Genomic DNA, 22,847 nt, shown 5'->3' with positions numbered 1-22,847 from the left:
AAAGTGCTCTCAAAGATAGACTTTGGGAAAGCATTATAAATTCAAGTGGCAGTTTTTATAGCAAGTGATGCGCCTGAAAGTCGCTGATCCTCATTGGTGTGACCGGATTTCAAATTTTTGTTGGGGGAGGGGTAGCCTAGGGGAATAAGGGTTAATGATGACATTAGACATTGTTTTCTAGAAAGGGGATGCGACAAGGTGGTCCTCAATCTCAAATATTATTTAATATAATCACAGATATGTTGGTAATCTTTATTGCTAGAGGGAAATAAAAGGAAGGTGAAGTAGGGGGAATCCTACCCACCTTGTCGAAGATTGATGTGGGTTCAACTTTCTGATCAAATGATAAGTTTATTTGGAAGATTACAAATAATGGCATTTTTATGTAAAATATATTTATGCTGACATGATGAATGCATGGTCACACTAGATTGTATACATACCTCTGGAAGTTGAAAATCCCAATGAAATAATTTGTTTATGTGGTTCCTGAAACACAAGGTCTTGCTGGCAAAGAATAACCTAGCTATGGCAAGGTTACAAGAAGTATTGCTTTTGTGACACCGAGGAGAAAGGTAAACACTTATTTTTATTTTTCCTTTTGCTTGTATTGTCTGCCGTATTTTATATATGACTTACAATATTACACCTCCAACCATTATTACTGATATGTTTGGTAAGTTGTTAAATTGAATGGAGAAAAAATAAAGCTAAAATACGAATTGTTGTTTCAAAATTATACTCGTTGGTCTAGGGACAACATTATTTTTATCAAGATGAGATGCACCAATTTATTTTTCGACAATGGACGTTTTATTACTAAAAAAAGCATTACATCTGGCCTCGGCATAGCTAGAAGATAAAAACAACGATAGAGATCCAATTATTACGAAACAACTAAAGATGAAACTGTCAAGAAAATGGCTACACACTGAATTCAACTATGATCTTTTCTACTCCTAGTGGATCACTGGGAGTATACGTGTTCTGGATACAGCTAATTCCAAAAAATTGAGTCAATACTTGGTTCTCTTACGTCCATTAATCTGATGTAATGAATATTTGTTGGTATTTGATTCCAAGTCCACGCAAGTCAGGTTTCTTTGCGGAGCAAGTTCGTTCAGAATCACTTTCATTTCAGGATTTATTCAGAATCTAATGAACTTCGTTCTCTGATACTCCAAAAAATACATGCATGGGTCGTGACATAGGAATATACTAAAGCCGGTGCATACAATATAAACGACAAATGAGTATACATAAAAACTGCCCATATCATTTGGAATCAGTCGCGCTAGCCCGTGCATGATATCCCACCCAGTAACTAAGAGTTAAGACCATGTCTCATTGTCAGTTGTCACAGCCCTCCAAAATTGCAAAGGTTTTAGTGCCTGCCTGCAGCCTTCTCCACCTCTCTAACCATTTCATGGAACAGGGAGAAGCGCTCTCTCTCTCTCTCTCTCTCTCTCTCTCTCTCTCTGGTACACTTCTACTGGGGCCTCACGATCCACCAACCTTGCTATTGCTATCGTCCCTCTCACACTAGCCCCCATCCCTATGCATCTACTACCGCACCTTCATCTCACCCACACGAACGCAACACAAACCCCTATACAAGAATCATGTACCACTCATGACCTAATCACTCCATTTCTCGAGCTTCGAAAGTAGCTTTCCCGGACACACGCACAAACATACTCCTCGATCGTCGCAGCAGCACCATTGTTACGGCCGGCTAGCCAGTGAGTTGCAATGGCGACTGCTCCTGCTGCCCCGGATCTATCGCTCCACATCAGCCCGCCGTCAGCAACTAACGTCGGCGGCGAAGAAATGGCCATCACCGCAGAGTCCACGAAGCTTTGTCTAGGGCTGGACATGGTGACGGCGCCGCGCAATGGCCACTCCGACCTTCAGCAGCGTCTGCACCAACCTAGCCAGATCCCGAGATTCAAGAAGAGCTCCTGTGACAGCCAGGCGGGCTCCTCCGGCGGTGCAGCAAGATCTGGTACTGGTGCTGGTGGCAAGAAGAGCTCCAGGGCTCCACGGATGCGGTGGACGACGGCGCTCCATGCGCACTTCGTGCAAGCCGTCCAGCTCCTTGGTGGCCATGAGAGTACGTTCATGAAAATGAATTCAGTTTGTTCGTTTCGGGTTTTGATTAAGAAGAACCATTGCTTAGATTGGAGCTACTTCATAATCACATGAGCCAATTTTCTGAGATAGCCAATGTATCTGAATGTTTAGGAAGTCAACAAATATGGTGCAATCTTACTGTAAAATCCCTTGTCTCTTCTATCCCTATATTATATCTATGTCCCAACATTAAGCTATCTATATTTTCTATCTTCAAGGAGCAACACCAAAATCAGTGTTGGAGTTGATGAACGTGAAGGATCTCACACTGGCTCATGTCAAGAGCCACCTGCAGGCAAGTAACTAGATGTCGAGAGAACTCATCTCTTTCTCTTCTTATCATCTATGATTTTCTTGTTAGTTTCGCAACTTTCAAGAACGAAACAATAATTTAGTATTTTCTTATGATTTACGGATCAGCTCATCTCCACTCTTTCTTTTTTCTTGCCAAGGTAGTTAGCTAGCTGTTGCCAAGTATTTCTTGTCTCTTTCACCTAATCCCTTGTGTCTAATTCATACTACTACCATTATAAGTTTTTAAATTAGTATGCTGCAAGAGTAAACCAAATGGCAGCACGGGGCATTGACAAATTAATTAATCCTTCCTTTTCCTTACTTTTTTATTTGCTTGACCTGATGCAGATGTACAGAACAGTGAAGGGAACTGCTGCAGACAGATCATGTGCTGCAGGTAAAATTCGGCCAACGTGTTTGTTTTCTTCTTTTCAGAGACATTTTTTCGTATCTGAATGATCATCCAGTAATGTCAAATCACATAATCCTATCTGAATTATTGGCATGGGCTATGTGTGGTGCTTGCATCCGCCTTAGTCCGGTATACACTGTACAAAGCTAGCACTGAAATAGAACGGATGCTGTAATTACAGTTGTGTTTCTTGGAACACATACTGAATGGTCCATACATCCACAAACAAACATATGTTCGAAAATTATTTATCATTATACTTTATTATTAAATGTTCAGACATGCATAAATGGTGTTCTGCAGGCCATGGCCAGATGAGAGATATGGGCTTCCTGAGGAGAGGTGGTGAAGTGGATAGCTTTGACGTGTTTGGCAACATCACTTCAAGGTTTGCGAATATATTTATAGTCATATAATACTCAAGTAATAATGTCGATCATGCAAGTAGAATAAGTTGCTTTGTATTATTCCTTTGTCACCGTGTGTATGCAAGTCTGCAGCCTCCATATTTGCTCCATTTGGATGTCGTTAAAAAATTCCGTGCGTGCAAGCATTTAAGCAGATTGTATGTTTGTGATAAACTATATGCATGGAGTTGAATTACATGGCAGAGTTTTGGAGGTATATGACAACAATATCTTAATTGATATCTCCAGATTAAAGTTGGATGGATTAGGATGCTCATTGGATACTACCTTTAGAATAAGGCTTTGCATCTATCGATTAATTTGGACGATGCATGAAAACTATAGATCAATATAAAAATTGATTAAATCTTTGATGCAGAAGTTTCTGTTACTGTCATAACTATTTACATAATTTACTAGAAACTTATGGCTAGTTCATCTCCAACGCAACTTATTATAACTTCACAAGATATGGTACCATGGAAATTTTTTCAATGGAAAAATATATTTCCTGTCAAAAGTTGGCATCGTCTCATACTAGTTTGATACATCATTTACTTTAAATTGCACAAAGCCATCAGTATATATATTAAAACATGCCCTGCTAATTTTACTTGGAAATGCAACCATGAACTCGAAATAATCCTGGACATGCATAAGCCACACAACATGATATATCTGATTAATGTGATATGCACAATGCAGATAATAATCCAATTAAGAGAATTAAGAGATACATAGATTGTTAGTACGGCGCTTCACAGAAATAAAATTTAAGTGCATCTAGGAGGAATTTAGAAAATCCATGAACGCCATGTAACATTTTATATTGTTCCACCAAACTACTATAAATGTTTAAATGTAATAAAGGTTCCATTTAACATTTAAATTCGTGTTTTTGCAATGTGTGAAATGGTGATAGCAAGAGTGTACTACCTTAATATCTTTTATGCAAAAACACGTAATCATCCTCTCTTGTTTTGTAAAAGAAGTGTGCATTACTATAATTGTTTAATCTAACACTTTACATGAGACATTTTTTTACATGAACTTAAATAATTGCCATCCAAATATAATTATATGTTATAAATGTGATTGAACTTTTAAAATGTATGCCTGAATTTCATATATGTAGATTCATATGGAGTAAGGTCCTTAACACTCACTTTATAGTTCACTTGAGAGCTAGTATACACTTACTTTGAGTTAACTCCCATGGTACAACAACTATCATTTTAACAAGACCACAAGGCTTTGAGTGATGATATATGTATGTAAAAAACATGTGAATTGAAGATACCACATTTGCCTTTTGCGACAGAAATTCTTACACCAATGGAAAAATGAGGTTATTACATTTAGTGAAAATAGTAGTACTACACATGTGGATCCGACTATTAATACTAAATTAGCTATAGAGAAAAGAGAGGATCTCCATATTATTGTGGGTCCAAATTTTAATGGTGTTGGTTAGTTAATGTCTTAAAGTTTAATTCACATCCAAGAACACCAAAATGATCTAGCTAGACAAATTGCATGGCCTACTCAACTATTTTTGGCTGTTGCTGAACCATCACTTTTTTTTTACACATGAGACAAATTAATATAAGAAATCTACTTAATGGAAACTTGTAATTATCTCATAACCATTTGTCCGTACAATTATATATGAACTGACTCTAATCTAAGGATATTAGCCGAGTGCAAGGTAAACCAAGTACGCAGTATTTTACTTTCACTTCACAACATCTATGCTACTTTCTTAAATTATTTTCCCCCTTGTAATAGAGTAAGCAGTTATAATTTCAGCACCATATATAATTTTCTCCCATGAATCCAAATACACACATCCCATTCCCACACACACACACACACGTAGAGCAACAGCCGTGGGGTTTGTAGCTAGCCAAGGTGACAGTTCGCTGCATGTCTGGTACACACAGGCATATTGTCCTCGGATGTTTGATTCCAAACTCCCATGCAGAGAAGGCACTAAAAGCAAGCTTGGCTCTACGCTCTGCTCCAGTTAATCATACTGCGATATACTATAGAGGCATGCATGTAGCGCCCAGCTTGGGGTGGCCATGGCCATGGGGGACAGGTCTTTAAAGGGAAAGTAACTTCTAGCAAATCAATCACGCAAAACATTGTACCACGATGATCAGTACTGGCACCACCCGGCTGGAGGAAGGAAGATTGATCATGATGGATGCCAAGACTTTCTTTCCCCTCATGTCTTAACTCGCGGTACTACGATCGCATGCAGCTGAGAGGGAAAGATGTCATTATGCGAGAGAGCAGCTAGCAGCCTAAGACTCGCTGCGTCGTGATGATCGTTCTCAGATCCATATAAATTGTCCCCCTGCGCCCATCAGGGGCTGGCCATTTGCGCCGGGTGGTGGCTCGAATCTTGGCGCGAGACAAGTAGAACAAGACAAGGGCGCTCGCAGTCGATCGCAGCCTGCCTACCGTCCACCCACCCGTCCATTCATGTGATCGCTCCATCCATCCGTCCACCATTGTCCTTAGCTTGACCTGCTGAGAAAGCCTGCCGCACCCACTCTAGCCCAGCCTCAGGTAGCTTAAATTCACAGTGAGTGAGTGGCGAGCAGGGACAAGCCATCTTGCCAGCGTTCCATTGCATTAACACTCAGTCACAGAGAGTGAGAGAGACATATACAGCAGGAACTACGCCGGCTGCAGCTGCATCCTGCATGCAGTATCTAGGCGCCTTCTGCTCGTCGTGTTTGTCTCTAGTCTCCTCTCGATCTGGGCCTTGCATGCACAGCGCAGGGGTAGTTTAATTCCTGCCGCATGTACGCACATATACGTGGTTCGCTCGTGTGACGATCGACCTGATGGTTTTAACTGTTTTGCTGGCTCTTGTACTCATTGTGTCTGCCTGCCTGCATGGATCGGACCCTCATGCACAGTGATAGGTCACGAGAGGCCCCTTCATTTTCTCTTTATTACCTTAAGCTCATCTAACTTCACTGTGTTACGAGATGAGTAAAATCTGAGGCGAACACTGACATTATTTGGTACAAGTTGCAGAAGACAGCCGTGGACGTCGCGGCCGGTGGAGCAGCTGCCGTACCTCCAGCAGCAAGCCAGCGGCGGGATGCAGCTACCTAGCCCCTACCTCATGTCCATTCAGCAATACTTCATGAAACAAAACCAGGTGATCTTTCGTTAACTCTCGGATCCTGTATTACTATTAGCTGGAAAGGCGATAGGTTCAGGCATCGCATCGTAGTACTCCTTACTGTCGTGAGTATTGCCCGGGCGAGCATCATTTACTCATCCTGCGCACTGAAGACTGAACGGATATTGATGATCTGTATTTGGTAGAAAACCATAGCCATTGCACATTTGCATTGCCAAAGAACCACTTGAGCATGCATGTTTGTACAGGGATGGAGGGGCGGCGGTGCATTACAGCAAGATGGTGCGCTCCAGCGCCCAGGGCAGGACAAAGGACAGCGTCTGCGTGTAGATGCAGGCCATGATGAAATGGACAGGATTAGATCGTCCGCCGCAGGTCTTGCAAAGAGATGGTCGTCGTCGTCGTCGTCGTCACCATCGCTGTCGCCCTCACTACAGTTGAACGGCAGGAGTGCCGGCAGCGCCGCAGAGCAAGCATGCACGAAGCAGCAGCACGCGCCATCAAGGATACCGAGCCTGGAGATGAGTCTGGGGAGGCAGGGGTGGCAAAATGGCATGGAGCAACAGCAGCGGCAGGGACAGCGCAGCGTCGAGTCCTCGGCGTCCAAAGAGCTAACTCTACTAAAGTGCTTGTGATAATATCTGATACTATCACTGATTTTAATTCCATAGAGTGAGAGTGAAAATTAGAATAAGATCAAGATGCTAGCTGCTTCCTTTTCTAAAAAAAATGTACTACTTGTGTGTTAACTTGGCATTTTCCTTGATTTAATCCGAAGTAGATCTTAGATTAAAGCATTATGATAACTTTATTGATAGTGTAAGCCTTGCTCACTTTGTTAGAGAAGTAGATGTACAACCCAGCCCTCAGGTTCAAAGTCCCTAGAAACACAAAATTAGGTTATTATTATTATTATTATTATTATTATTATTATTTAAAAAACTACTCTAGGGGCTTCATGATGATTCTAATAATATACATCGGGACTGGCCGTGATTCAAGCGGACCGGGAGGAGTTGTGTTTTGGCTTATGAGAGCATATTGCTTCCTTTATTTCATAATTTATCTAAGACATATTTTGAAATGGTAATAAATTTGAAACAAAAAATTCGCACGTGCACATCTTCAGCTGCTACACGTTCACGTAATCATTTCATGAAAAATTGACTTGCCAGGTGGTGTGTGTAAAAAGACAAAATTCGGTGCAAAAATTAAAGCTTTCCACAAGATAAGTTTTCTCTTTTTTACATAGACCACAAAAAATATATGGTTTTCATGACAAACACACATGTACTATGGAGATGTACATGTAGAATTTTTTGTTGAAATTTTTTACACTTCAAAATATGTTTTTGTTAGAGGGAGCATATGCACTCGGGAACCGAATTCGCCTTTTTATGACATTTTCCCTAGTTCTCATGAATATTATGACGCTGCCACCGTGAGTCGGTGAATTGGTTGGACGCCACTAACTTTCGCAAAGTCGTTGTGACGTGGACTACCGTTTGGTCTGGCTAGCTTTGCGTCGTCTCTTTGATTCATTTTCTTACATGTGGGTCTCACCTCGCGTTGACGTTCTAACTCATTTTCTTACATTTGGTTGTACCTCGTTTGAACGTTGTAACCGCTATGCTTACACACGGCCTCACCAATGTAGGAAATATGGCCCACGTCCTAGCTTCGAGGTTTTGACACACCATTTTATAGTCATTTCCCATTCTTTGTCGCTCGCTTCTCTCCTTCCCTACTCTGCTCCTCCCGTCGCCACTACTCTGTTGCCCACCATTGTGCACTCTTAGGGCCTTACCTTAGCATGTTCGTGCACGCCTACACGCCCTCTTGCCCTCCCTCATGGTCCCTATCCTTTTTTGTGTCCTGCTCTTGCGGTTGGAAACAGAGTGTGTGAGCCCCGGTCATCGTTGTCACGTTTTCAAAGGTTGATGTGAAGCGGATCTTGATATGGAGATGGATCCTGCAAACTCAGAGATTGTGGGCGGGTTCGACGCAGAGCCAAAGGTTGCAGGAAGTTTTGCAGCCATGGAGCCTTGTGAATGTGACGATTGTCCTTGGTGAAAGGTAAAAATTGAAATTCCTTGTCTAATGTGTTTATTACTTTAATAAGAAATTTGGATCCCCTTAGTAATCACAAGGATATGTGTTTGTAACCGTAGGACATTTGCTGTATCTGGTTTTTCTACTGAAGATCTGGCATGGGTGTCAAACTCAAACCCTTCCTGATGGTTAAATTACACTTAGCGTTGGATTTGACTATCGATTGACAGTAGACACGGTAGACCTGACTCTAGATTACTTGCAAATGGAATTTGGCAAGTTTCCTTGTCGCCAAAACGAGGGTTTCCTTCCCAGGTACTATGACCTCAATTTTAATAGTTTTTGTGATTTTAGAACTGACTCTAATTTGTCCCTAATGTTGGGTAGACACCTAGGCACGACGACTATGTTGATGTCAGTCCATATTGTTAACAAAGAGATAGGAGAATAGCGTGCTATCAATGATTTTGGACCATCAATTAGAGAAACCGAGCAACTTCTCCTTACTCAACCGAGCGTTACCAAGAAGCTGCTCATTGAATGTGCTATGTAATGCCAAGCTAGCAGGACGACATAGATATGGGGGGAGGGGGAAGTTGATTTTTGCTCGAAGATGACGATGATGATGATGATGATGATGATGATGATGATGATGATGATGATGATGATGAGAAAGCATGTCCAATTGTAGCTGCTGATCCAGATAGGATGGAACGTAGGGAATATTTTGTTGCCCCAAACTTTGAGCCTGGCTATGGAATAGATGTGGACAAGGATGCGTGAGGAAATGGGTTGCAATATCAGGATGATGATGAGGACAGTGCAATCATACATTTTGACAAGGACAACCCAACAATATATGAAGGGATTGTCTTTGCGGAAATTCATCTTGGCTCCCGGGAGCATTTGCTCCCGGATTTTTGGGGAGCAAATTTTGTTTTTCAAAACTTTTCAAAAAATTCTGAAAAAAATCATGCATGTACCTGACCATGGCACGCACCACCTTGTGAAATGTCGCTGCGAAATGTCATCGTATGCGTCCTGGGCAAAAATGACAAATTTCCAGATCTGAGATTCATATTTTTGGATCTCATTTCATGTCAGAAATTTGTCATTTTTGTTCAGGGCGCATACAATGACATTCTGCAACGAAATTTTACACGGTGGTGCGTGCCATGGTCAGGTACATGCTTGATTTTTTCCGGAATTTTTTGACAAGTTTTCGATTTGTTTTAATTTTTCGAAAAAACCGGGAGCAAATGCTCCCGGGAGCCAAAACGCCGCTCCCAGTTTTTGCTAGTGTCGAGGACTGTAGATATCTGTTGCTACTTTCGTAATAAAAGTTGGGTTTGAGTATGTCACAGAAAGTAGTAAAATACTAAGGTTGTCTTGTACTCAAACTAAATTGTGTAAATGGAGACTACATGCATCCCCGATGAGTAGGGGTACCCACTTCAGGTTGCAATACTCTATTTTTAATTTGTTTTCAAATTTTATCTTTTTATAAATGTTGTTCATCTTATTAAATCATTGTACGATGTTGATTAAGGTGAACACCAAGAAACACAATTCTCCTAATAGTGCTTCAAGTGACAAAATAAGACCTTCTTCAACAAACTGGATCGGTTCGACAATACTTGATTGGGGTGAGGGAAGATCGAATTTGTACTTGTTGAATTGATTAAGAAGCTTGCTGAGAAGTTCAATGTGGTAATTCCCTACCATAGAGTTTATTATGGGAAGAATATGGCTTTGTTCCTAGTTCAAGTAAAGTGGAATGATAGTCTCCACATGTTATACGGTTTCGGAGAAGAGGTAGAGAAGAGATCGCCTGGAAGTGTTGTGGACATTGATTACAAATTTGTGAGAGGAAGAGTAAAATCCTCAAGAGGGAGGAAATATAAAATGGTAGACAAGAGATGCTTCAGGAGATGTTTTGTCTGTGTGAAGGAATGTTGGAAGGTGTTTCTAGACCGTTGTAGTACACACTGGTGAGGGGCGTCTCCCCTTTACCGACGCTGGCGAGAACGACATGGCAATGATGGCTGATACTAGGTTTAACGAGAGGGAGTGGGTTGCGCAAGAAGTTCATGTTGATTGAGGGTATTCATCAAGTGGGCCCGCTAGGTTCTGGTATCTTTACCATATTATAGAGGTATCCCACGGGTTCTGCTACTTTATTATTATTTTATTGGAAAATTGGACAATACGTACGGGACACGTATCAGGGTGTATCTAGTATCCCATCGCAAGAAAACTTCCGCATCCGCGCTTCCTAGTTTGGCAATAGACTCAAATTCTTTGACAGTGAAGTTCAGATGACATATAGCTACATGAAGTGTTGTAGCTGCCCATAATTTCCTTTTTTTCCAATATCTTATTTAATTCTTGAGGGTGTGTCTAATGAAAGCTGGACATGGTTCATAGAGAGGATACGTGGAGTAATATGTTAACCTCTAGGATTGGTGATGCACACTGATGCATGCAAGGGGCTATATAATGTTGCTGATGTTGTTTTTCATGGGGTTGATCATAGAGAATGCATGTGACACCTCGCTACTAACTTCATGAAAAAGTTCAGAGGCAAGATCTTTGAAGACAACTTGTGGCCATCAGCATACACATACACCCCAAGAAGGCATGATAATTTCTTCAATAACATATATACACAACCAAAGGTGAAAAAAATACCTAGAAGAACATCACATCAAACTATGGGCTAGAAGCAAGTTTGGTTAGTCGAGCAAGGTGGATTGTGTTTGCAACAATTTGTTAGAGTTAGCTGCAACATGTGTAGAAAATGTACCACCAGTGGCATATGAAAATTATTTTCAGATTGTTAGCTCAGGGTTCAAACTTGAACCACCAATTCTTAGGAGCCCCTGCCCCCAGGAAGGACCATAAGGCTTAATATGATAGCCTCCGAGGAAAAAAAGGTTCAAGGTTAGGAGCAAGGTATAGAAAACGCAAGAGGCATGGAGGATTTGGTCATATATCAAGAGATTAATTATGCAAAAAACCTTTCCACATAACTTTGAAGATGTCCCCGTTTTCATTGAGGAAGATGAAATTGAAGCTTCTCCTCAAAAGAAAGGAAGACAAGGGAATGGAAATAAGAAGGGCAAGAAGAGGGGTAAATAAGGGTGGTGGGGATTGTGGTTGAGGAAGTTGTGGAAGAGAAAGTGCATCAACATGTTCACGTGCAACAAAGTGAAGGAAGATGTTGAAGAGGAGCATGTTGGAGGTAGATGTTGAAATGCAGCAACTAGAGCTTGATGTTGAAGAGAAGCAAGTGGAGGCAGATGTTGTAGTGCAACAAGTGGAGGCAGATGTTCCAGTGCAACAATTGGAGAAAAACAAAAGAGCAAGGAGGGAGGGGGACAAAATCAAAGTAGAGGAAGTGCATAAACAACTGAATGAAGAAATTCCTATAGGGATTGAAGATCTTGCTGCTAACACTAGGAAAATAAAGAAATACCTGCCTAATACATGTAGTAGACCTTGTAGGATGGCCATCCTCAAGGTATCATGAACTATCTTGATGTGCAGCCATATACTGATTTATTTGTAGTGTTTAGTCCGACTAAATTCATAATTGAACGGAGGTACATAAACTACGCTTTAGTTATTTTTGGAAAAATACAAGGAGGTGCCGTGATGGTGTGTATGCCCAAAATAATGACCAAACACATGCTCTATTTCTGCCCAGTACAAATTCAATAGCCCACAAGTGTTGAATCCAATCTAAAAAAATAAAAAATTGGAAACTTGCGCAAGGAGTCACAATATGGCTTGTAGTCCGATGCAAAATAATAAACTAGTCATATGGTGGGTTGAGGAAAAGAAAATTTAAAAATCATTTCTACCATGAATGAGTGAACCTGGTGATGACAAAATACATGGCACACTTCATGATAATGACCACATTTTTTGCAGAGTTGTGTATCTTGTGAAGGCAGACAACTTTGTAAACTAGAGCTATTTAATTAGGGAAAATGAGTGGTTTTTTATGAGATGGATACCATAAATAAGGTGCACAATGCCCTCCCCTTATTTCTACCCTCCACTCCCACCACCCGATTCCAAACCCTCCACCCCCTTTCAAGCTCCACTATAGGGTTGCTGAGAAGGTAAGAGGCGCTCCAATCTTTGGCCAGCGGCGGCGGCAATGCTACTTCCTCTTCTTTGTGGAGTTCACCTTTGCATCCATTTATGACTATAAGTAACCACACCTCAATCTTCGTATGCTTCGGTTAGATCTTGGTGTGGTAGGGAAGATCTAGCTACATCTTAGTGTGCTAGGGTGTGAATTAATGTAGCATTGGTAGGGTTGGTATGTTCTTATAGTATAAAGGTTCATGAGATCTATCACTGCCATGTGTCGTGTCTTTTTCATCTTTAACTTGTAGCTATATAGATTCACCTCTTGTGCGAAATCATCTTTGGCTCATAGGTGTATATGTACCAGTTGCACTGTTCAAAAAATCGGCCGAGATACCGATTTATCGGCCGATTTATCGTGAATCGGGTGGTCTCCGATAAGATTTTAGCATATCGGCCAGTTTATCCCGCCACCGATATTTTGGCCGATTTTCTACATGAGAGCCGATATTTCGCCCGAGTTTCACTCTCATGGCCGATATTTCGACTGATTGTCAGTGAAATTTCAATGAAATTTGATATGGCAATCAATATTTTTATCCTATGGTTTTATAGAATTGTGCATTAGCTCAAATTTTCAATTATTATTTATTCAAATGCAAGGAATCAAGGTAATACTTATGTGCAATGCTCCAATATTATTTTTTGCATAGCATATTATAGAAAATTTTGTGTCGAAAATAAGGATTTACAAAAAATAAGCCGACAAATGGCTGGCCGATAAAATCGATTAATCGGCCGATAAGCGATTAATCTTTATTTTAAGGCCGACCGATAAGTTAAGATTAACGATTTCTTGAACATTGACCAGTTGTGTAAAAAGTACATTCCAAAATATCTAAAAATTGCAAAAAATTAAATTTTGGATGTATATCTTGACATTCTATGTTCACATAGTAAGATTCGCAAAGAAATGATATTTTTGATGGGTTGCGTAAAAAAGGAAATTCCCGATGATTCAAAATAGCTTTTTACGTGATATGTTTTTATCTTTTTACGTAGGCCACACAAAATGTCTTTTTTCCACAAAATTTTGTGTGTGAACATAGAATGTTCAAATGTAAATTCGGGATTTTTCTTCATAATTTTTCAACATTCTTGAATAAACATAAAAAGCATTTTTCTTAATAGGTGCATTTAGACCTATGAGCCAAAACACCATGTCCTACCTCTTGTGTAAAATATTTTGTCTTTGCATCCTATGTACTAGTAGATTAGCATGTTGTTGCAATGATATGTGGTGAATGGTGAGTGTAGGACTTGACGTGTGATGATTTTACCCAGGCCATGATCTGCGTTGGGGACTCATTAACCCTTCCTTTATGGCCGGTTCGCAACCAAATGCTGAGACCTAGGTGGTGCAACTGCTAGTGGAGGAGGGCCCTCTGTCTATCCTGGTGGACAAGGTTGCTACAGAGGTTGCGACAAGGATTTCCGCCCACAAAGAAGACAAAGGCCAAGAACCGCACTGACGCTAAGAAGGCTACATAGAAGGGACAATGAAATTGCTCCCCTTCATGTCGACCTACCTGGCCAAGTACTACTACACTCTGTAGACCTGACCTGTGGTGGCCCTTGGGCCATGAGCAGGGAAGCATGCATGGAGGTTATGATGATGATGTACACTTTTGTTCTATCTAGGGCATAAAAACCTTTGATGTCCTGTATATTTTGATGAGGTTATATATATACTAAACCCCTCAATTGATGATGAATTTGCGGTGTTAGGATGACACCCATTTTTGTAGGTTGAAACCATAGTTGTACTGGTAGGATGAACTTGTGATCCACATATGGTAATGATCATGCATGCCCCTCTTAGTTATGATCTGGTTTGAATTGTGATACTTTGTTATGATTTCATTAGTGCTTGTGATGCTCGAGCTTACTTGTACTTCCTATGCCATTTTAGTGGTATGTGGTGTTAAGAGGGAGGCATCTAGGAGCATTGTTCAATTTTTTCTTTCATACTCCCGAGTCGATCCTCTCCCGAGCAACTCCGGGGAACCCTAGTCCGCCGCAGCCCATCGCCGTACACTGCCATCCTGGCCGCCACTGCTGCCCTCCCTGGCAGCGGTGGCGGCGCCCATCCCCTCGACGGATGGTGGGCAGGGGAGGCGTAACCCGGCGGCTCCTCACGGGAGGAGGTGAGAGGTCGACTCTGGGGAGCAGGGCGGCGCGGCTCTTCCTGGCCTACGCCTGAGGATCTCCGGCGGGAGGCATTGAGGAGGAGGGGTGTGGCGCCCATGGAGGTGCCCTGACATGCGATATCCGGTGGTGGCTGCGGCCCGATCTGGTAATCGTGGAGTTAGGTTGGTGCTCTGCACTGGATCCCCTTGATCCTCTTCTGCCTTCTCAGCTTTGGAGACGACCAGCGGTGTGGGGACCTGCTAGTCTTGCGAATAATGGCGGCGGTCCTTAGATTTCTTCTCGCGCCAACATGCAGATCTGCCGGTGCCTGTCCTCATCGATCTGGCGGATATGTCATGTTCTGGAAGGCTCCGCCGGCGCTCCATTGGGCGAATCAAGCCTGGAGGTTGCCGGATCGGGTGGAATTCAGTCGAGCGCACCCATGTTTTTGCTCTGGCCATTTGGTTACAGAGGGAGCGCTTCGAAGCTCTAATGGCGGTTATTATCATGGAGCACGTTTTCGTTCTATGGTGCTGGCGGAGAATGACATGGAAGCCGAGATCTGTGGTCTTGCAATGGTGACTCGAGTCTGGGTGGCGAGGAGGAATTGGCTTCGTGGCCGGTGTCTTTGGATCAGCGGCATGTGAGTGGGGCGACTGCACATGAGAAGTTCAAAGTCTTACCTTTCAGGGTGAATATCCAAGGTTGTGCTTGGCAATGTCCTTGTTGAAGGCATTTCTTTGAGAGTGAGGATGTTCTTCAGGGTGAAAACCTAAGATCTATGATCTGGTGACGACAGCGCTGGTGCACTGTTACCTTCTTGGAGGCTTCTTTTTTGGAGAAGCTGAACTTCTGGTGCAGTCATGGTGGTGTTAGTGCTGTTATTTAAAGGATTTGATCACTGTAGCGGGGCTTTTCTTTTTTGGAATTTTTTTTGTTGGTTGTGTGCATCCGCAATTTCGCTAGGGCAGTGCGTTGTTGCAGAGACTGAGTGTAATTGGTATCTCTGTGATATTAATATATACTCTTTGTCAAAAAAATGGAGGACCTGCCATGATCAAATGAATGGTTTCTCTAACAACAACTAGAGAGGATATGATAATTTGGTGGACGCACAAGAGGAGTACCATAGTATCTTGGTTGGTCATGCTATTGCTAATAAGGAAATGGTTAATCAGCCATTGGCTATTGTACCTATGCCTATATGCAAAGGAGAACCTCAGGTTTGAGAGAGTATAGGCTGAAAGATTTCATCATCGTTGGCCTAATCATGGTGATTGTCAATATCGTGTTCTTCAGATTCCTCTATGATTGGATGCTATAGGCAATGACATGGTAAGCTCACCTTGTTTGGACCATGGTAATAATATGGAACCTCATTTGTGCAACCTAACATCAATGACGTGCATCACCCGAGCCAAAAAGATAGTGCACAGTCTACAAAACAAAGGGGCAATAGTTGCTTACCTATTGTAGAAAGTTCCTTCATAGATTGCCAAACAAAATTCACGACATGGTCTGGAGCTTGTTTTGGACTGGCTATGCATCCCAGGACATGTCCCTCATAGAAAGGCCCATCATACCAAACACGACTTTGAGGAATTGCTTCGAGGTCTCATGTGAGTCTGTTTCAATCTTCAATCTCTTTACTCCTCTCATCCTCTATTTATTGTGGGTAGTTATATAGTATATATTTTTGGATCCCGAGTTCCAATGCTCCTTTTATTTTTTGAAAATAAAAAATCATTCCTACAATTTTAGAAAAATTATAACTAAAAACCAAAGAAAATATTGTAGATGTAGTCAATGATTTATTTTCAAACGTGTAAAATGCCGATTTGAAACACTTTGTATTATCAGCTACATAAAAATGGGAAAACAAATATGGATCTGGCTCTAGTCAACAATGCCTATTTTGAATGATCCAAAATTTATCTAATTTTGTCATTTCTGTGTAGCCTAGAATTTAAAGAATTTAGCTTTGAAATTTTGCATGTTTATAGAATAAATTATCGACCACATCTTGATATTTTTCCAGATTTGTTTGAAGCCTGTGAATATGATTTTTTAAATTTTTTGCTAGTTACAAGGCAAATCACATTGGCCCTTCCTTTCGGCCTTTGGTGTGCAAGCCAAGCGGGAGGACGATCGTACGCGGGTGGGCTTTGACATTATTTCTCGGCTTGTGCTTCCTGCCTTGCTGGGCCTTGGTGTTCGCAAGAATCAACAAACTTACTCCTCAGTTTCGCTCAGTCTTGAACTTGCACAATGTGAACTTCATAATAGAGCAGCCATGAGTGTGTCGTTTTCGACTCCACGTGAAGCGTACACTTGGGCACCACGAGGATGGAAAAACGTCCCGGCGACGGCGACGCACTGACGCGGAAGCTAGGCTCGTGCTTTGCGCTCCAGTGTGGTGTCGCCCAATAATTCCAGATAGGACGAGACGCCGCTCGCTGTCGCGTGTACCGGCCTACCCGGCTGTGTCGGAGGCCGGACGATAAGGCCAATGACTGCTGCGGCGACCTCGCTTGGCCGGGTACATGCATCCGCCGCCGCGCGCGCGCCGCTGTTCTCCCGTCTCGTGCCAATCTTTGGTAGTTTTTGACGTTTCCACCGCATCTAGATATTTGTTGAAGCAACTATGTCAGTGTGCTGCCAATTATATATAAAGACCAGGCAGAGCGAAAAGCGAAATACACACGCTCTGCTTCCAATTCCAAGCGATCTCATCTAGTCTGGCCATGTCGTCGTCGTCGTCGTTTTCACTGCCATCGCAGCCGCCATCGCCGAACATGGTCGGCGTCTGGCTCTGCCAGATCTCCTCCCGGCTGCACGGCGGCCGAACCGAGCTAGAGGCGTCCAGCAAGAACGGGGCGCAGGCCAACAAGGAGAAGGCAGCCGATGCAGCTGCGATCGGGGCCAAGGATGGCCTGCCGGTGGTGGCGACGTGCCGCGGCGGCGCGGGCGCGGTTATGCCGGAGGCCACCGTCTGCCTCCTCCTCGACCGGTTCGCGCCAAGCTGATGATGCTTCAGCCTCGCTGATGCACGGCGTGCTTTGTGTTTTTATGGTTCTACTACGTTTTGTACATACGGATCGTCTTGCCTGTTGTTTTTGGTTTAATTTTCCCTGTTTAGCTGTTCCCTTTCGATCTTGCCTGCATCTTGAATTCCCGATCGTGAGTAATATAGAGATCTCTGAATAAAATCGACAAGCAGGTACTAGGATAGACGAGGTTTCAAAGAAAACACTTAACGTCACGGCTTGAAAAAGGGACTGATATATTGCAAGCAACAAGGCTTGAGACACCTGAATTTCTCGAGCTTTAATCTTGATATGCACCATTTTCTAAAACGAACTCCTTCTGTTCAAATGGGGTCTCGGATGTTTCAGCCTTTGCCCAAACGAGCTGAAGACGCTCCACGTCACCGGCTCACTGCGTGATGCTGCCATTCAGGTAGCATGGCTCAGCCGCCCTCACGGAATTTCTTGGGCTATGCGATAAATTGGTGTCTGGTAATATTATCGAGATCGAGCGAGCGAGACTACTTCAGTTGTGCATGGGAACGTGGAGGAGAGTGTTCTACCTGTTCGATCGGCCTGCAGATTTGGCCATCTTGAGCTCGGCCGGCAAGGTGCAGATTCTTTGCCTTGCGCCAACCACAAATCTGTTGCTGGACGGAGACCGTCTCCAGTGCAGAGGCTTGCCGCAACCCAGCCCGAACGCCCTTCTGCAATCAACATCCTTTTACTTAGTGTTTTCTATTTCTAAACATAAGGCTCCAAAAGATTAACTTTAAATTAATATAAGCCATCAACCGGCTAGGATACATGGTAATGAAGAACACAGCCTACACAGGTTAGTACAAGTTCAAAAGAAACTAGCAAAGCACTTCAAAAACTACAGAGGCTTGGAGTACGTCGCAAGCACAAGCACAGCAGCGACAAAGAGAGATCCTTGAGGATCGGAGCTACAAGTGCAGCTTTGGGCAATGGAGTGCGCCCCTAAACTGCACAACCATCGCTCTACGCACCAGAGCACAGAGCACCGAAGATGCGAGGCCACCAAAAAAACATCTTGAACAAGCTGAAGATCGTTGTTGAAGAGAAGCATCAAAGCCAAGGAAAAAGCACAACCCATCCAATCCACTGACTTCCCAAGGAAACTCCTCCAAGGAGGATAACGACACTCAAGCGTCATTGTTGCCTAACGAGAGCCTAGGGTTTTCACCCAGGAATAGAGGGGTAAGGAGGAGCAGGGAAGACAAGAGACCTCAACGGCGCCTTCGGGAAGGGGGCATCGAGGAAGCGCCGCCGCCATCGTGGTTGAAAACAACCAAGGGTTTACCCGGCCCTCGAAACCCGCAGCCAAGCTACTCTTGCCACTAGAAGCTGAAGAAGAGGAGTTGCATTCGGCACCGAAGGCTAAGGTCTTCAAGATCAGGCTCAGGCCACCGAAGTCTCCAACCGCCACAGCCACAGCCACCTCCACCTACCTCCGATCAACCCAAGCAACCACAGATAGTAGGAACAACACCAACAACCGTTCCCCGCCGGCAAGGTCGATGCCACCCACCTACCCAAGGCCGCCGCCCTGCTTCCAAGCACCCCGACATCGTCGATCACCTCGAAACAAATAAGATGCCCCAGATCCTTTGAACTAGCTGAAAATCCCATGGGCAGCGTCACCCGCGAGCATCAACTCGCTGGGTGTGAATTCACGAGCCACACAAGCAGGGCAAAGGGGGGGGGGGGGTGGAAGAGCCCTCTCCGCCAGCACCCAAGAGGAACAAACACTCTTGCGCCGTCCTCCGAGCCGCAGCTCCCCACTCAAGAGCTTCCATGACTAGATCCATGCAGAGCCGCCAACCGGGAGGTCCTTAAGCTGGCCATCGAGACATGGGTCGGCTTGCCACCCAAGGTTCAATCGCCTGCAAGCACGTCTAGCACACGTAGCTGCCACACCACCGATGCGCCCCTGCCAACCGTAGCACCCCCGCCGCCACCACCGTGCGAGGGGAGAAGGGGGCCCGCTATCACCGGTGCCCTCGGAGCTTCGCCCGGCAGCGGCCTCTAATGTCGACGAGGAAGAAAGACAAAGTTGGAAAGGGACCGGCGGTACAGCCCTCCAGGGTTTGCCCCGCCGCTCGCGGGAGCGCGCAGGGCGAGTGGGGTTTTTGTAGGTGCTTTCTATCGCACGAGGTAGCGAGTGTCTGCTTGAATGCAGTTAGCAGTGTCTGTCATTTTTTCGGTGTTCATTTTTCTTTTGCGGAACACTGTATAAACGCAGACGCTCACACATACATTCATACACTCAACCATATGAACGTACACATGCACACCCTACCTGTCAACACCCCGATTTTTAAGTCCAGATGCCTATTATGCCATTCATCGCAATCCCAGGAATATTGTTTTTGCGAGACATAATAGATTGATATCACAACACATCATTCATTACAACACATAATCGTCTTACATCAAAGGATCACATGATCCAGTCTTAATACATCATAGTGGATCTAGAGATCCTATTACAAAACACATAGCGGAAGCGAAGTAGTAGCGGTCGTGGTCCATCTGTTCCACAGGAAACTGTTGACGTTAGGAGTGGTCCTAGTTGTCGTAGACGTCCTGCTGTCCCTCATCCTTGTACTGCTGTTTCTCTTCATAGTCTGGCCATTTGAATAGCCAGGGACAAAGCCATGAGTACTTTAAAGTACTCGCAAACTAATACTAGTGTAAGCACTATCAACTATAGTAATGGAGTGCTAAGCTCTAGGTTTATTTGCATAAAGCCAATTTCCGTTCACAAAAAATTTAGTAAACGCCTCTTCATTTGCTAACTAACTCAAGTGGGAACATTAGTGTCATTCCCACAACTCTGTTGTGATTCAAATCAAATTCACCATTCACCTTTCATGTTCAAGTCATAAGTCACCCTTCACATGTCACATTTTTGAAAAGTTACGATGACGGAACGGTATGGCCTTTCCAACCGTCCATAACCGTGGACGCGGCTATTCGAATAGTTCTACACTCGCGGAGCCGTACACTTGTGCCACAACATTTGCAATAATCCGTCGGGTTAAGCGGCCCCGATTTATCACACTCCGTGTGCGGACTACCAACCATAACCTTTCACTTACATACCCTAGTATAGGCACCTCTCCCCATGAGCTTGGCCTCCCGGTGAAGACGGACGGTCGGCTCGGGAACTGCACAGGGCTTGGGCCGGACATTCACCTAATTTCACGTCATTTCACATCATTCCTTTTGTTGTAGAGGCAGCCTCCGGCATAACCCCGATGAAGCTTGTTTAGAGGGAACTCATACTAAGACACATAAACTTCTAGTTAAGCCCTTACCCATAATCAGGTATTGTGGGGGGTACTTGCAAAATTAGAATGGTATCGCATCCGAACCCAACCATCAGTTTTTGTAAAATTCACCATGTCATTCACCAGTCATATTCACCTTCAAAATCTTTCAATAGAGTGTCTCATCATTCCAAGGTTTTCAAAGTCATTTCATTTCACAAGTTCCCATCTAGAGTAGTCAATTTTATTCGTTAGCACTAGCAACTAGTCATGAGGGGTGCTAACTAGCTTATAGCTTTCTAGGCAAAGTTTGATGCTCTTGTTCTACTCTATATCTAGACCAAGTGAATCATGAATCAAAAGTAACTTTGATAAATTAAAATCAATAAAGCTTGTAAAATAAAAACTTGGGATAGGACCATTAAGCATAAAATAAATTGTGATGAGGCCTTGCTCTTGTAGAGCTTTGCCTAGGGCAACTTGCAAGAATATTAGCTTGCCTTCAATGGTGTATTGATCAAAGTGGTCTCCTTCTTCTTCTAGGTAGAAATCCTCCTCCTCTTGATAGTCTCCGGTACTAGCGTCTATAAACGAATACGAGGATACAATCACCAAACAATACTTAAGTAGACTAATTAGCCTTAATGGCTCACTCAAGATGATCTGGCATCAACATCTACATTACTCAACATTAGACCAGGGGTTCCTTACTTAGGGTTTGGGAAAATAATTTCCTCTCATTGACATATGGATGATGGTTTCTATTTAGTTTGGAGAAATAATTTCTTCTCATTGAATCTTCTTAAGATTTAATTTCCTCATATGATAATATATGAACTCATGTTGACCAAGGTCAACACTTCATACTCATCATTTGGGAAAATGATTTAAATGAGGTGATGCACCTCATGCAATTTAATACCAACATGGTAATGATTTAATATCATCAAATAATTCAATATGAGAGTTAATAGACCCTGGTCTCTACCTCATGTAGAAGTACTTGAGACAAAGATTTAAATGAGAAGGATACATCTCATATGATTTAATAATTAGTTGGAATCATTTAAATACTACTATGGCAATCATTTAATATTCTCAAATAAAACATAAGGGGTCATGAAGACATGTGTCACCACCTTACCTTGAATTACTTGAGAAAGTGATTTTAACTGAAGTGCTATACCTCATAGATTTAAATTCCTAACTTTGAAAATAATTTAAATGGGCTAGTAATGACTACATAGACATTATTTGATTCTAACCCATGATCATATGAAGCAACTATGGTATTTTCTTACATAATAAATTATACAACATAAAATGTGATTTATGAGAGGTGGAATCAACTCAAAATAGTTTATGGTTGATTTTAAATAATTATTTGAAGTTTGAAAAGGCCCTGCCTTGTTATTTTTACTATTTGAATTCTACAACAAATCTTGGTTTGAATCCAGTGGGGTTGGATGGAGCTTTTCATAAGATTTCCAAATATATAAAATTTGTCAAATTTGGTGGAGTAGATTTGGAGATTTTTAATTTCTAGCAAAGCATCTGTAAACAATTTCACAGAAAAGGAAATAAACCGATTTGAATTTAATCGGGGGCGGGAACGGAGTTGGGCTGCACAGAGGAAAAGAAAACGGGCCGGCCCAGCTCGGCGTCTCGCGCGAGTGGGCCACCTGATAGTGGTACGCGTTGGCGTGGGACGCACGATCAGAAGCTGATCCAACGGCTGTGGTTCATCCTCGTCGGCGACGAGCTCCGGTG

General features: G+C 43.0%; 1 protein-coding gene across 1 annotated transcript; it reads left to right on the top strand.

Moving 5' to 3' along the window:
• The first annotated feature begins 1,752 nt into the window (after nt 1-1,752).
• Nucleotides 1,753-7,212, top strand: LOC124699480 (probable transcription factor RL9). Its single transcript, XM_047231783.1, has 6 exons — nt 1,753-2,113; nt 2,352-2,410; nt 2,776-2,824; nt 3,143-3,227; nt 6,295-6,427; nt 6,661-7,212. Exons 1-6 carry the CDS (start codon nt 1,753-1,755, stop codon nt 7,045-7,047), a joined length of 1,074 nt encoding a protein of 357 aa, XP_047087739.1. The 3' UTR covers nt 7,048-7,212.
• Nucleotides 7,213-22,847: the final 15,635 nt, after the last annotated feature.

The sequence above is a fragment of the Lolium rigidum genome, chromosome 3, assembly GCF_022539505.1.
Source record: "Lolium rigidum isolate FL_2022 chromosome 3, APGP_CSIRO_Lrig_0.1, whole genome shotgun sequence".
Classification (NCBI taxonomy): domain Eukaryota; kingdom Viridiplantae; phylum Streptophyta; class Magnoliopsida; order Poales; family Poaceae; genus Lolium; species Lolium rigidum.
The sequence above is the reverse complement of the archived record's forward strand: the minus strand, read 5'-3'. Positions and strand labels throughout refer to the sequence as shown.